The sequence below is a fragment of the Cetorhinus maximus genome, chromosome 9 (assembly GCF_964194155.1).
Source record: "Cetorhinus maximus chromosome 9, sCetMax3.hap1.1, whole genome shotgun sequence".
Classification (NCBI taxonomy): Eukaryota; Metazoa; Chordata; class Chondrichthyes; order Lamniformes; family Cetorhinidae; genus Cetorhinus; species Cetorhinus maximus.
In genome coordinates, this window is record NC_135887.1 from 126,346,672 (window position 1) to 126,362,306 (window position 15,635).

Below are 15,635 nucleotides of genomic sequence, written 5' to 3' on the forward strand. Positions count from 1 at the left end.
CGAATTCTCTTCAAGTGCATTAGAGATAATGTGCGCAATTCAATTTGATGTGGACAGCTGCAATGCAAGTCCCAGTGTACAGGTTTCCTTCGTCTCTGGTTTCTCCTCTGAATTTCTGCTTTTACCTGTCCCTCCCTGAAGGTGTTGCTATCTGCTGTGTTATGTGTTTGTGCATGGCACCAAGCTAAGTGCCCCTTGAGTCTGGGCAGTGAATTTTCAACTATTTGTTCATTGGAGGTCATGCACAATTCTGACCTTAATTTAAGATCCAAATAATGGGGTTTGATGGGTACTGGGCAGCAAGCACCAGGTAGTGTAGTGGACTTTTTTACTTTCCTTACCCAAAGGCACTGAAATTAATTGCAGTGTTCCGACTGCTTTTTGGTTTGTTTCTGTGCCATATGAAGCATTCATTAGCCCATTGCTCCGACATCCATTATTTATTTCTAAGTTAATGGTCTTCAATCTTTCTGGTGTATGAGTGACAGTCAACCTTATACTTACACAAAGTTGCACAATTATTTGTTGGATATGACAGGGGTGAAAGAATGTAAAACTGATGTGTGTCGGCGACATGAGGCAGAAACCCTGGCCCTGATATTGACGGCAAGGGAGCTGGAGTGAGGACTCAGTCCCTGGATGTCCTGACGAATTTAACGACATGACCTGATTCACATTTTTAGGACTCTATTTTCCAGCCAGATTGAGTGGCTGGCTGGCTGCTGGACGGGTAGGCTTTCAGTACCGGACACCAGCCTGGGAGTGAAGAGGATGGAGTGAGGGAAGAGATTGTGGATTGATGAGGGGTGTACTGATGGGCTGGATCAGGTAGCCTCATTAGGGCAGGCTCTGGAGAGGTTGTGGGTTGGTGTGTTCTTGAGGCACCCACTCCCCCCCATCCTGTAGAGAATCTGAGTGGGCTTGGAGCATTACGGGGGGGTGGGGGGGAGAATCTGAGTGGGCTTGGAGCATTACGGGGGAGGTGGGGGTGGGGTGGGGGGGGGGGCAATGGGACAGGGAGCCACATAAGGGCCTCATCCCACTGATGCTGGTATTTACCCATGACGGGGAATCATGTCATGCAGGAAGCCCAGCAGCTTTAGCTGCATGGGCTGGTGTTGGGCAAAGAGGAGAGTTTCTTTGCAGTTCTTCTGAGCCAATCGGATGCACCCTCCTTCCATAAGGGCATTCCCCCCTTTGACCCTCCTCCACCACCCCCTCCCCGCACCTCCCCACCAGCCTCTTGAACTTGGCTTCCCACCTCTCTCACCCACCTTGCTGAATACCTGACCCCAGACTTACCTGGGCTTCTCGGTGTGGTGGGACTGCCTGTAGTCCCAGCAGTGGCCACAACTCCCAGCTGGCGCTGCTGGGACTACAGAGCTACCAGCCCTCTGATTGGTTGGGACCAAGGCTAGTTTTCCTCCCGGGGCAGCAGTATAAGTCTTGCCTTAAAGCAATTAACACTGCTCCCCTTGGATTTTTTTACTGGGGAGTTTTGGGGACCATAGTACCTCGTAAAATCCAGTCCCATGTCTCCATGTGGAACGAGCTTTATTGGTGCTTTTGGATTGTCGTCTACTTGTATATTTATATGCATTTCTTAAAACAGGGATTCTTTAAAATTGTTTTTTACTTGATACAGGCCTGTGTTTAATTATAAATGCAGGGTTGTGGCACCACTGAAGGGCAACTTTATCTAATTTACATGCAGACAAAGGGCTGCCCATTGGGCGTACCCGCCCAAGCTAGTATCCCCCCAAGTTAGTACCCCCCACTTTTGCCTTCCCCCTGGCCTAACACTGCCCCCATCCCACCCCACCCCTGCACTTCACTGGAGTCTTGCGTCCATACCTGGCCAAAATCCTAGAACTTACCTTAAGTCCAGGGCACATCTCCTCTTCTTCATGGGGACTGTTTGTAGTCGCAGCCATGGCCGCTACTGATTTCTGATGTGACCACACAGCTGCCAACCAATTTGATTAGCCAGTAGCTCTGTAGGGTGGGACATCCTCTCTCATGAGGCAGAAGTCCTACTCTTGACTAATTAAGGCCATCCCCAGCATAATATCACTGCGGGGCAGCCAGATTTCTGATCGCTGAGGTGCCAACTGACTTTTAGGTAGGCTTTCTAACAATAATTGATATCTGAATGAATGAGACTCCACACACGTAAAAGTTAACTTTTCGTGCCAGAGAGATTGTTTGGCAATAATTAAGACATGTCGTACCACTAAAAAGGTACATTCATTGGAATGGGACAAGGCCTAACTTTTTCTGGCAAGTTACAGGATATATGTTTCAGGTAAGCAAATAAACCTCACAACATTCAGTGTATTTCGATGGTGAGTCTCTCCCACAGCATACTGGGGGAGTAGGGCATCACAGACAACCTGGTTGAAGCATTTAAATGGGCGTGCATGGTCGCCGGAAGTTGCTGTCTCATTTACATGTTGATTAATGGTTCATGCTGTTAACCTCATGGTCAATTTTACTGAAAAATCTGGTCCATGGTATTTTACACAGAGTATATGGAGGTTCACATTAGTGTAAAAGAATTGTAGAATATGTGTCATGAAACAGCTTTGAATTGCAGCATGCTGACAACCTGCCCATCACTTCATGTGAATGGTAAAGTCTAACAAATTCATTCATTTTAATGCAATGTAAGTTGTTACACTCCATATCTTGTGCATGGAAGACACTGGACTACATCATCGTACTTTCCAATTCCAGTGACTGTGTCCATTTCCGTGTGCATGCTGCATGATTCAAAATCTGGAATATTTGTGCATCCACTGAATGATTATTTTGTACGGCTCTTAGCAGTTTGCCATGCTTTACAATAACAACTTGCATTTATCTGGCACCTTCAACATTGTTAAACGTCCCAAAGTACTTCACAGGAGTATTATCAGAAAAAAAAATTGGCACCAAGTCACTTATGGAAATATTAGGACAGATGACCAATAGGTTTGCGAAAAAGTTAGATTTTATGAAGCATCTTAAAAGAGGTGGAGAGGTTTAGGAAGAGAATGCCAGAGCATTAGGACTTCGGCAACAGATAGCATGGCTGCTGTCAAAGGTGGAGCAAATAGAATTGCAGCTGCATAGGAGGCTAGTATATATGTGACCTGCCGAATATGAGCAGCTTTTCTGTCCTTGTTACGGTTAACTGTGTCACATGAGATGGGACATGTTTTTATATTTTGGAAAATTTTTTCATTTAATTAATAAAAGCTTTAGGAAACCTCATCCCGCTCGTGGGTGAGGTTTCCTAAAAAACGCGAAGGCCACTTGGTCTTTTCGCCTGCCCGCCGACCTTAAGGTTGGACGGGCAGCGTTAACGATCCCCTTACTCACTTCCTTAATGGCATCAATAGGTTGTTTATATATCGGCGGGCGCGCAGCCGACTCCGGCGCAAGCCCGCTGAACGAAACATCACGATGACGTCAGGACGCATGCCCGATGTCATCACGTGTCCTTTTATGCATTGGCGTGTCTGGCCCACCCCTACACGCTGACTGAAAAATCCTGCCCATGATTCCTAACTTCACTGTGTAAAATCCCTGACTTTCACTTTGAGGCTATGTCCCCTAATTCTAGATTCCTCAACTTCTCTCAAACTCTCCTCTCAGTATCGTCTACTATCTTGAAAGCTGATCAAATCACCTTTTATTCTTCTAAATTCCAACAAATAAAGGAAAATAAGAGCAAACTTCTGCAGATGCTGGAGGTCTGAGATGAAAACAGTAAGCGCTGGAAAAACTCAGCATATCTGGCAGGATCTGTGGAGAGGGAAACTGAGTTAACATTTCAAGTCCAATACAACTGAATGTTCCAAAGAAGCCATATTCAGCTCTAAACGTTAACTCTGTTTCTCTCTCCACAGATGCTGCCAGGCCTGCTGAGTTTTTGCAGCACTTTGTTTCTATTTCAACAAATACAGCCCCAGTTTGTCTAATCCTTCCTTGTAATTTAACCCTTGGACTGCAAGTGTCATTGTAGTAAATCTGTGCTGCACTCTCTCCAAGGTTAATATATCCTTCCTCAGGTGTGATGCCTAGAACTGCTCCATGTGTGATGTAACCCAGGCATTGTATAGCTGTAGTTTAAGTTTTAACCCCTTGTATTCCAGATACAAAGGCCAGTAATCCATTAACTTTTATATTTTTGTACCTGTCCATAATATTTTAGTGATCTACAGTACATGAAACACCAAATCTCTTTGGGCCTCCATTGCTTCTAGATTTTCACCATTTAAGAAGTACTTAGATCTCTCCTTGTTAGGTCCAAAGTGGATGGTCTCTCATTCGTCCATATTAAACACCTTTTGCCGCAGATTGGACCATTCACTTAATGTATTAATATCTCTTTGTAATTTTATGCTAAAATGCCATTTGTCTTTATGTCTACGGCAAATTTGGATATGTAGCTTTCCCCCTATCCCATCATGTAAGTCATTGATAAATGCAGTGAATATTTGAGACCCCTAACACTAAGGCATGCAGGATGCCACTCGTCAAGCCCTGCCAATGAGATTACCTGCCCATCATCCCTACTGTCTGTCTCCTGCTGCCCAGCCATTCCCCTAACCAGGACAATGTTTTGCGCTCAATTCCATGTACTCCAGCTTTAGCTAACAGTCTCGTAGGAGGGACTTTCTCAGATACTTTCTGGAAGACCGTATTGACACATTAACAGATTTGGCCAGTTTAATGTGGACAGCCTCTGTCCCATCCTTTGAAGCTGGGTTTACCTAAATCTAGAATCTTTGGGCTGGATTTTCATGTGGCGACAGAAAATGGGAGTCACGGCCCTTTTGCAGCCTGCCTCGTACCCCATCCCCGCCATATTTTTGTCTCAGAGATGTGGGCAGGGAGGGCTCAGGTTTTGAGAGCTGTGTTGCAGAGTGGGAGGAGTTCAGGTACGAGCAGGCTGGTTAGAAGGTCCGCCTCGGTTTTCAGGGACAGCAGTTCAGCATCAACCATTGTTCTTATGCCCCTTAAACCTCACTCCTCACCCCCCTTACTCACACCCACCTCCCTGCTCCATGTTACACCCATATCCCCATATGACCCACTGCTATCCCATGCCCCCTCCATGTCCCCTTATACTCACATGCCTGCTCCTTATCCCTGCTTACTCCATGCCCCTAAATCCCCTCAAGTAATGTGTTGTAAAAACAAACACTTTTTCAGTAACCAAATCAAAGTCAGATAAACCTTTAATAACTTCTTAAAACTGTTAGTCAAAATTTGAACAGAGTCTCCTGCTGAGGTAAGTGGTTCTGTAGCTTTGAAACTCAGTCAAGCATTCATATATGCTCAACTGTCAAAACAAACCATTATTAATGCAAACAATGGAGTATTGAAACTGCAGGAAAGATGGCTGCATTTCATTCTCTAAGCTACACCAGATACCTTGTTAATTAAATCAATCCAGGAGCAGATGGCTGTTTTCTTTTCCTAACAAAAGCTGCTGAAGATTTTTTTCAATTTACAAGGACCTTGGGCATTTAAATCACTTCAGATCATTGCACTAGAGATCCTTGGCAGTGTTTCCTTCAGTTTGGAATGCATAAGAGCACTTTCCTAATGGGAAAAGTATTATAATGCATCTCAGCAGTTAAACAATGTTGGTCAATGTAATGGTCAACTTACCTTTTCAGGACAGAGCCCTATGATGAATCACTGCATGTTAAAACACATCTACATTACAATACAACATCAAATATTGACATCTGCAGTTGTCAAAATTCACCTGTCAGAATGTTTTCAACTCCTCAGCAGGCTTCCTCCAGTGGTCACAAACTCTCCAACGATGCAGGTTTTTTTTAAGAGCTTTCAAAACCAGCGTATGAAAGTAGTTGGGGGGAGGAGGAAACTTAAATTTCCTCTCGGGCTCACAATGGTGGGATCGTGATCCAAGTCCTTCCCGACCTGCAAAATTACCACACAGAAATAGCGCAGGGTTGGGAAGGCACTGTAAATTCAAATTTCCAGCAAAAAAAAACTAAGTGCTTTGCATTCCCAAACCCATTCCCGCATCCGCAGGGAAACAAAAATTCAGCCCTTAGTAGTGCTTCACATGCATCCATTTCCAAACACAATTATACATTCTGTATTTGAAATGTGCGGACATTTATAGAACATAGCACAGAATGTAAGGTGTTTATGCTGTGATAACTGAACAAAGGTCTTTCAGAACTAAGGATTAAGAGAAAGTCAGATCTTAATCAATATCGATAGGCAACTGTGAAATAAATTTCATTTCTTAGACAGGGATGGAGCAATTAAATCGCTCATTACAGTGTTTGATTATTATCCAAACACAAAACTTATTATTGAATTAGTCACTCCTAAACAATGATTGAGCGCTGAATTGCTATGTGTTTTTATTGATTTGAGATGTCTTTGGATTGCACTGTTAGCCTTGATGAGCTGTTTGAGTTATAGCAGTGTGCTCCAGTGAAGGTCCATTTGACCTATCGTGTCTGTACGAGCTCTTTGCTAAAGCAATAAAAAACTCCACTGCCTTGCTCTCTCTCTCTCTCTCTCTCTCCATATCCCTGTATCTACCTCTGTTTGATTAGGAAAGAAATTCTGAAGTGGTGTCAGTGAAGCAAAGCTGTATTGTGCCATATGGCATATTGCCATTGTTCTTAGCACTGAGACACGGAAATTGAGCCAGAATTACCTGGAACAGTGTTTTTGGCCATGAACACCATAGGTTTAGCTATTGTGTGCCCTGATTCTTCATTGCCAAATTTAAACAAGAGGAATTGCTGGAGAACTCATTAAAATATGTCACCATGATGATTTGAAGTGGCCCAGTCAGTGACCAATATACTAATTCCATAATGCTCAAGGATACAAAGCTAAGACAATGCAATAATCTCTCATTAGTTTACCATGCTTTATTAAATGTAATTGTTCATCCAAAGTTAAATGCTAAATTAGAAGTAATTAAGTAGAGCTGGATGATGAAGAATCAGGCATTTGGGATTAAGTCTTTGGTCCCTTCCAGTTGACAAATGGAACAATGCTACAAAAAATGTATCTTGGGAGTGAACAAAACCTGCAGGTTATTTGTGATAAACTTTGCTGCACGGAAATATCTAATTACATTTACAGATACTAAAACAGACTCCAGTATCTCTTGTAATCACCATTTGCTGGATTAGTTTGTTATTAAAAATGGAAACTGGAGTGAAAATCCCGCAATATAGCAGTTCATAGTCTTAGACTAAGTGCATGATCTTATGAAAATGGTTGATGTTTCCACAGGTATACTCCTTCATCTCAGCTGCGAAGCAATGATGAGACTAAAGAGTGGTTGCGTTCACACTCTGCAGTTGGACTACAGGAGAATATCAACAATTCACCATTTTCTCCAGGATCTAGTATCACGTCGCCCTCTGGAACAAGGTTTAACTTTTCCCAACTAGGTGAGGTTTCAATCTAAAAAGTGACTTGCCCATTTGGTTTTAATGTAAAGCCATGCCTTCAAATGTTGGCAAAGCTACATCGGTGAAGTGCTAAATTACTGATAACCAACATTACCGCGAAGTTAGCATCTGAAAGGTTTGTCCCACTGTATGGAACCAACTTGAGAAGCATTGTTCTCCTCCCTAAACCACATTTCCTGAAGTTGCTGCAGTTCAACAAGGTAACAGGTGCTGGAGCGAATAGGCAAATGGACCTTCGGGTTTAAAATTACTTCTGTGCAGTGGGCTCTTCCTTTAGAACATTTCCTGTACAATCAGTTTCAATCATTATCACCCCATAATCTTCAAAAGGTTCTGAAGTAAGAATGAGAGAGCAAAATGCTAAAAAAGGAAAACCCATTATGCTAAATATTAGATGTAGAGCTGTTATTACGCATCTAGATGGTATAGTATGCATACTAAAAAGCTCCTACAGTGGGAAGAAAATCTCAAACTTATTGCTTTTCACAGTTGACTATCCAGTTTTTGAGGAGGGATTTAAAATTCAACAACATCTATTCAAGTGTTAGATTGGGAATAATTCTTTGTTGGAATACAGTCTTACATTTTGGTTTTGCTGGAAGTCACAAATAGACTTTCTTCTCAACAGCGAGTCCAACTACAGCTGCCCAGATGAGCCTCTCAAATCCCAGCATGCTACGTTGTCACAGCGTGTCCAATCAGGATGGGTCATATGATCCATACAGTGATTCCAGATTCCGGAACAGTTCCATGTCTTTGGATGAGAAGCACAGGACAATGAGTCGCTCTGGATCATTCCGAGATGGATTTGAGGAAGGTTAGCAGCGACTTCATTGCATTCTACATATAGTACTAAACTTTAGCTATGAGAAAGAACTTAAAATTAATCTAACAGATACAAATGTTGTTTCATGCTTTGGTGAAATATACAACTGATAAGCCCTGATCTAATGAAAGGCCAGAAGGACAGTGCAGTCAATATAAAATATTCCCACATCTACAATAATCGATTGTGTGGGGAAAAGCAATGTTCAATTGGATGAAAATGCTTAATTTTGCATATTGGTTCTCTGTCTTGAGGAAACCTGGCATTTCAAACAGTAATTAGTGTTTTGATAAATCCCAAAGTCTTCATCAGGAGGTCCAGTGGTTGGAAGAACTTACATTTAAATACAACAGCAATGGACTGACATACAAACTCAACATATTCACTTCAACTTTTAAAAGCGGCATACTGAAAACTTAGGCCTCAAAAAATGAGAGTTCATAATACCATGTCTTGGGTGTAAGAGGGAGGCGGGGGAAGTTGTTAAAGTAGTTCTTTCTCTAGAGCTGTAAGTTTGTGCAGAGTTCAAGTGTTCTGACATACCATGCTTCAAGGTTCAAGCATGTGAACTCACCCCGTTGATAACCTTGCAGCGTATTAGATCTTCGACAAATGTGGGTAGGTGAGCAGGAGGCTGTTGTTGTATGCTTCAGAGCAGGTGAATTGAAAAGAATAGGAAAATTAATGGCAGCAGTTCACCTTGCCTGCTTCATTACCAGAAGGATGGTTGCTCAGTGCACAGCAGATCTAAAGAGAACCCTGGTAGGTCGTCTGCACCTTGTTTTTAATTTTCCAGTGCTTTGTTTCTTAATTCTGCTGCAGAGCTTTAACATGCTGTCACATCATTTTACCCATGAGATAAGATGTAGTACGCTTTTTTGACCTTGTACACTAGCTTGTATAATGTGAACTGACAGGTCTCTAGCTGTTGCCCCTCTGCTGGCAAAAAGTAGCACCCCAGATGCCTCGGATGTGGATGCCAAGAATTTACTGTTGCACAACTGCATCTGGAAATTCTGTTGTAGTTGCAGGCAATTGGTTAGGCTTCTACACCACTGGCTGTCACTTTCATATCAATGAGAATCTGTACCAGTAATGCTTGTTAAAGAATGCTGGCATTCTACAATATCTAACCATGGTAATTTCAGCATTTATTGTTGATTTTGGTTTACTTAAGATTTGGTCCATTTCAAGCTTCTAGGCTATTTGTCTTTGGAGGAATTTTGAATTCATTTATATCACAATATTGCTCTTAAGTTAAATGCAATGTATATGAGGTTAAATCTGTACAGCTAATAAATTAAATGGGGAGGCACATTAGACCCAGTTGCTAGGACTAGATGATGCAGCTGCCAGAATTATGCTTCTCAAGTATGCAAATCAGTTTGAGACATATAGGGAAGTTAATCCGTTCTTGTGTCATTTACTTATGTAATGTTGGAATGGCCTCATTCATTTGAGCACGGTAGAGCTAACTGCCAGACATGCAGGCAACCAGAGTTGGGAAACTCAAAAATCAATTATTTGGCTTCCTGTCCAGCTAAAAAAGAAAAACAATTGCGGGAATGGATATTTGGAAACAGGTATGGAGGAAAATAACTCTCTTCCTAGTTTCAGGAATGATTTTTAAAAAAATTTATTCATGGAATGTGTGATTCTGGCTAGACCAGTATTTATTGTCCATTACTCAAAACAGAATTCCCAGCATCTGACCTGTTCTTGAAGCCATAGTATTTATAAGTTCAGTTTCTGTTTAATAGAAACCCCCAGGATATTAATGGTGGGGTATTCAATGGTAATGGTATTGAACATGAAAGAGAGATGGTTAGATCCTCTCTTGTTGGAGATGGTCATTATCTGCTACTTATATGGTGCAAATATTACTTGCTACTTAGCAATGAATTGAATGCTTGAGTGTTGTCCAGGAATTGCTGCACGCATGAGCAAATTTCTTCAGTTACAATTGGTGCTGAACAGTGTGCACCCTTCAGCGAACATCCCCACTCTGGAGCAGTTGAAGATTGACCTAGGACACTACTCTGAGGAACTCTGGCAGTGATAGGAACATTGGAACAGGAGAAGGCCACTCAGCCTGTCGGGCCTGCTCTGCCATTCATTACAATCATGGCTGATCAAACACTTCAATGCCTTTTACCCACACTATCCCGATAACCCTTTATGTTATTGTTAATCAGAAATCTATCAATCTGTACCTTAAACATACTCAATGACTGAACTTCCACGGCCCTCTGGGATAGAGAGTTCCAAAGATTCACAGCCCTCTGAGTAAAGAAATTTCTCCTCATCTTGGTTCTAAGTGGCTTCCCCCTTATTTTGAAATTGTGTCCCCTGGTTCTAGACTCCCCAACCAAGGGATACATGTTACCTGTATCTATCCTGTCTATTCCTTTAAGTATTTTGTAGGTTTCAATGAGATCACCTCTCGTTCTTCAATACTCTAGAGACTACAGGCCCAGTTTGCCCAATTTTTCTTCATAAGACAGTCCCGCCATCCTTGGAACAAGTCTGGTGAACCTTCGTTGCACTCCCTCTATAGCAATAATATCCTTTCTGAGGTAAGGGGACCAAAACGCACACAGCACTCTAGGTGGGGTCTAACCAAGCCTCTATACAATTGAAGCAAGACGTCACTATTCCTGTACTCAGATCCTTTTGTGATAAAGGCTAACATTCCACTGGCCTCCTTAATAGCTTGCTACACCTGCATGTTAGCCTTCAGTGACTTAAGGACAAGGACACCCAGGTCCCTTTGTACATCTACACTTTCTAATCTCTTACACTTAGGAAATACTCCGCACATCTGTTCCTTCTACAAAAATGGATAACTGCACATTTTTCCACATTATATTCCATCTGTCATGTTCTTGCCCACTCACTAAGTCTGTCCAAATCCTCCTGTAGCCACTTTACATCTTCCTTACATCACACATTTTGCTAGCTTTGTATCATCCGTGAACTTGGAAATATTACACTTGGTCTCCAAATCCAAATCATTGATATATATTGTGAACAGCTGGGGCCCAAGTACTGATCCTTGCGGTCACAGCCTGCCAACGCGAGAATGACCCGGATGTCCTGGGACTGAGATGATTGGCCTCCAAAAAGCACTATCATCTTCCTTTCTGCGAGGTATGACTCCAACCAGTGGAGGGTTTTCCGCCTGATTCCCATTGACTCCCAATTTTCCAGGGCTCCTTGATGCCACACTAAATGAAATGCTGCTTTGATGTCAAGGGCAGTAACCCAAACCTTACTTCTGCAATTCAGCCCTTTTGTCCGTGGTTGGACAATGCTGTAATGAAGCCTGGAGCCAAGTGGCAGAACCCAGCTGAACATCAACGAGCAGGTTATTGCTGAGCGAGTGCAGCTTGATAGCACTGTCATTAACATCTTCCATCACTTTGTTGATGATCAAGAGTAGGCTGATGGGGCCATAATTGGCCAGATTGGAATTTTCCTGCTTTTTGTGAACAGGACATACCCTGGCAATTTTTCACATTTTCAGTTGTGTAGCTTTACTGTAACATCTTAGTTAGGGACCTGGCTAGTTCAGGAACATAAATTTTTCCTTTGCTGTATCCAGTGCTGTCAGTCTGTTCCTTGATATCATGTGGAGTATACAAAATTGGTTGAAGACTGACATCTGGGATGCTGGGAGGCTCAGGAGAAGGCAGGGATAGATCATCAACTCAGCGCTTATGGCTGAAGTTGGTTCCAAATGCTTTGTATTTTGCACTGACATGCTGGGTTCCACCATCATTGAGGATGGGTTTGTTTTGTGGAGTTTCTCCCTCCCGTTAGTTTTTAATTACTCGCCACCATTCATGATTGGAGAGTTTTGATCTGACCTGTTGGTTGTGGGAGCACTTTGCTCTGTCTGTAGCATGCATTTCTCCTCTGGCACTTAGTCTGAGTGGTCTTGTGTCATGCCGAATCCCAGAAAGGAAGATTTGGAGGTTTACTTTCCAGTGGGAAGAAGCCGGGCAGCTGATTTATATAACTAAGGGCCCGTTTCAGAGCCATTTTAACATTGTCATCAGTATTTTGCCGACGGCAGGGTGACCCCCTGCCACATGAGGAGCCCACCAGCTAAATGGAGGTGGTCTCCATGCTATAGTCTGGGATCAAGGCCCCATGAGCCAAAGAAGGGGCAGAGGGTAGGGAAGGCAGCCCCAGTGATGTCCCTGGAGGGGTTTGCCCTCCGACGCTCGGCCCCATGAATTTTATTTCTTTTTAACTTACCTCTTGGTGGCTCCAGGTCTCCAACATAGCAGCAGTGACCACCCCTCCCTGTAATTGGGCTGCTCGCATCAGGAGCCCACCCGCCATCCTTAATTGGGCAGGCCCACAGTCGGCCAATTAGGAGGCTGCTTATGGTCAAATTGTTGAGCATTTCTTGCTCCTGGCAAGGGTGGGCTCAGACCTGCTTTTCACCCTGGCAAAAGGGTCCTGATGCCCTCTTAAAATTCAGCCCATGGAGTTCATAATTGCACACAGTATTACCTGGCACAAAGGAAAATGGTTGTGGTTGTTGGGGGTCAATCATCTAGGTCCAAAACATCACTGCATGAGTCCCTCAGGGTAGTGTCTTAGGCCCAACCATCTTCAGCTGCTTCATCAATGACCTCACTTCCATCATAAGGTCAGAAGTGGGAATGTTCGTTGATGATTCAGCACCATTCACGACTCCTCAAATACAGAAGCAGCCAATGTACAAATGCAGCAAGACCTGGACAATATCCAGGCTTGGGCTGACAAATGGTAAGTAACATTCGTGCCACACAAGTGCCAGGAAATGACCATCTCCAACAAGAGAGAATCTAACGATCACCCACTGACATTCAATGGCATTACCATTGCTGAATCCCCCAGTATCAACATCCTGGGGGGTTATTGTTGACAGGAAACTGAACTGGACTAGCTACATAAATACTGTGGCTACAGAGGCTAGGAATTCTGTGGTGAGTAACTCACCTCCTGACTCCCCAAAGCTTGTGCACTATCTACAAGGCACAAGTCAGGAATGTGATAGAATACTTCCCACTTGCCTGGATGAGTGCAGGTCCCACAACACTCAAGAAGCTTGACACCATCCAAGACAATGCTACCTGCTTGATTGGCACCCAATCCACAAACATTCATTTCCTCCACCACCGATGAACTGTGGCAAAAGTGTGTATCAGCTATAAGATGCACTGTAGAAACTCACCAAGGCTCCTTGGACAGTGCTTTCCAAACCCACAACCACTACCATCTAGAAAGACAAGGGCAGCAGATAGATGGGAACACCCCTACCTGGAAGATCCCCTCCAAGCTACTCACCACTCTGACTTGGAATATATTGCCGTTCCTTCACTGTCGCTGGGTCAAAATCCTGGAATTCCCTCGCTAACAGCACTGTAGGTGTACCTACAGCACATGGACTACAGCGGTTCAAGAAGGTAGCTCATCACCACCTTCTCAAGGGCAATAATATTGGGCAATAAACACTGGCCTAGCCAGCGATGCCCACATTCCATAAAGGAAGAATAAAAAAGATGTGGCCTCTTGGAAGCCCTGTACATTGTAGGAAGACTTCCTTTTTCTTATACTCTAATGCCCTTGCAATAAAGACCAGCATGTTTTTTGCTTTTCTAATTGCTTTCTGTACCTGCGTGCTGACTTTTTGCATTCCTTGTATGAGTGTACCCAAGTCCCTCTGAACATCACAAGTTTCATGTCTTTTAAAGCATATTCTGCTTTTCTGTTCTTACTACCAAAGTGAATTACCTCACACTTCCCCACATTATACTCCATTTCCCACCTTGTTGTTGCCCACTCACTTTACCTTGCCTCTCTATCTCTTTGCAGCCTTTTTGTTTCTTTCTCATACCTTACTTTCCCATCTACTTTGTGTTGTCAGTAAATGGGTTATTACTCTGGGTCTCTTTATCTAAATCATTAATATAGATTGGAAACAACTGAGGCCCCAGCATTGATTCACGAGGCAATCCACTAATCACAGCCTGCCAAATTGAAAGTGTGCATTTATCCCTACTCTCTGCTTCCAGTCCGTTAACCAATCCTCTATCCATGTTAATGGATTACCCCTAACTCCAGGAGCTCTTATCTTTTGTATTAAATCTTTTGTAGTAATCTTTTGTGTGGCATCTTATTGAATGCCTTTTGGAAATACGTTAAACACTGTTTCCCTGTTGACTTTGATCATAGAATGATCTTCTAAGTACATTGTTAAGACTTCCTTAGTAATAGATTCCAGCATTTTCCCGTCAACTGCTATTAGGCTACCTGGCCTGGTGTTCCCAGCTTTCTTTCTCCCTTCTTTCTTAAATAGCGGAGTTACGATTGCTAACTTCCAATCTGCTGGGTCTGCTCTAGAGTCTAGGAAGTTTTGGAAAATCCTAACCAGTGCATCCACTATCTCTGCAGCTACCTCTTTTAGAATCCTTGGACGTTGGTCCTGGGGTTTCATCAGATTTTAGTTCCTTAAGTTTTGCCAATGCTTTTTTCTCTGCTGACAATAACTACATTAAGTTCCTCTCTTCTTAACCTTGGTTATCCTCTATTTCTTTTATGTAATTTGTGTCTTCTACTGTGAAGGCTCACACAAAATATTTGTTCAATTTCTCTGCCATTTCCTTATTTCCCATATGTCTCCTGTCACTGCCTATAGGGAACCAACATTTACTTTACCTACTCTCCATTTTTATACACTTGTAAAAACTCTTACAATCTGCTTTTATATTCATGCCTAGTTTGCTCTCATACTCTTTTTTTCCCCCTTTTTGTCAGCTTGTTGGTAGCCCTTTGCTGGTTTCTAAAACATTCCCAAACCTACATAATAAAATGAATACTCACCACCAAAACTTTCATGTTGAATATATCAAAACTGAACAATATTACTTTTGATCATCAATTGCATAAGAGCACTAACATATATATATATATATATATATATATATATATATATATATGTAAGTATATATATGTAAACATATATGTGTGTTTACACATATTAACATTTTGGCCTTGAATCAATTTTTCCCTTGAATCAGGATTTCCAAAAATGGGAAGTGCCATATACATTCAAATGTTATGTAGCGATCAAGCTTGAATTTATCTGGAGACACCAAAATCTTTGAACCATTAGAACATAAGAAATCATGATGATCACTCACAAACTGGTACATAATACTCATTTATTTACTGTATAGTGTTTTAGACCAGCTGTAACTGCATGCTGAACAATGGCATTAATAGCTAGTAGCATTTGGCAATTTTATCATACAACTACATTTACCAGGCACTTTCAGCCA

At 42.5% G+C, this 15,635-nt stretch overlaps 1 protein-coding gene across 3 annotated transcripts in view; it reads left to right on the top strand.

The window, feature by feature from the left end:
• nav2a (neuron navigator 2a) overlaps positions 1 to 15,635 on the top strand; it is a 465,240-nt gene that overhangs the window by 348,798 nt on the left and 100,807 nt on the right. For all 3 annotated transcript variants that reach the window (XM_078549510.1, XM_078549511.1, XM_078549512.1), the window contains 2 exons: positions 7,291 to 7,451; positions 8,101 to 8,289. In XM_078549510.1, coding sequence (XP_078405636.1) covers positions 7,291 to 7,451; positions 8,101 to 8,289 — 350 coding nt within the window. The remainder of the gene's footprint in view (positions 1 to 7,290; positions 7,452 to 8,100; positions 8,290 to 15,635) is intronic.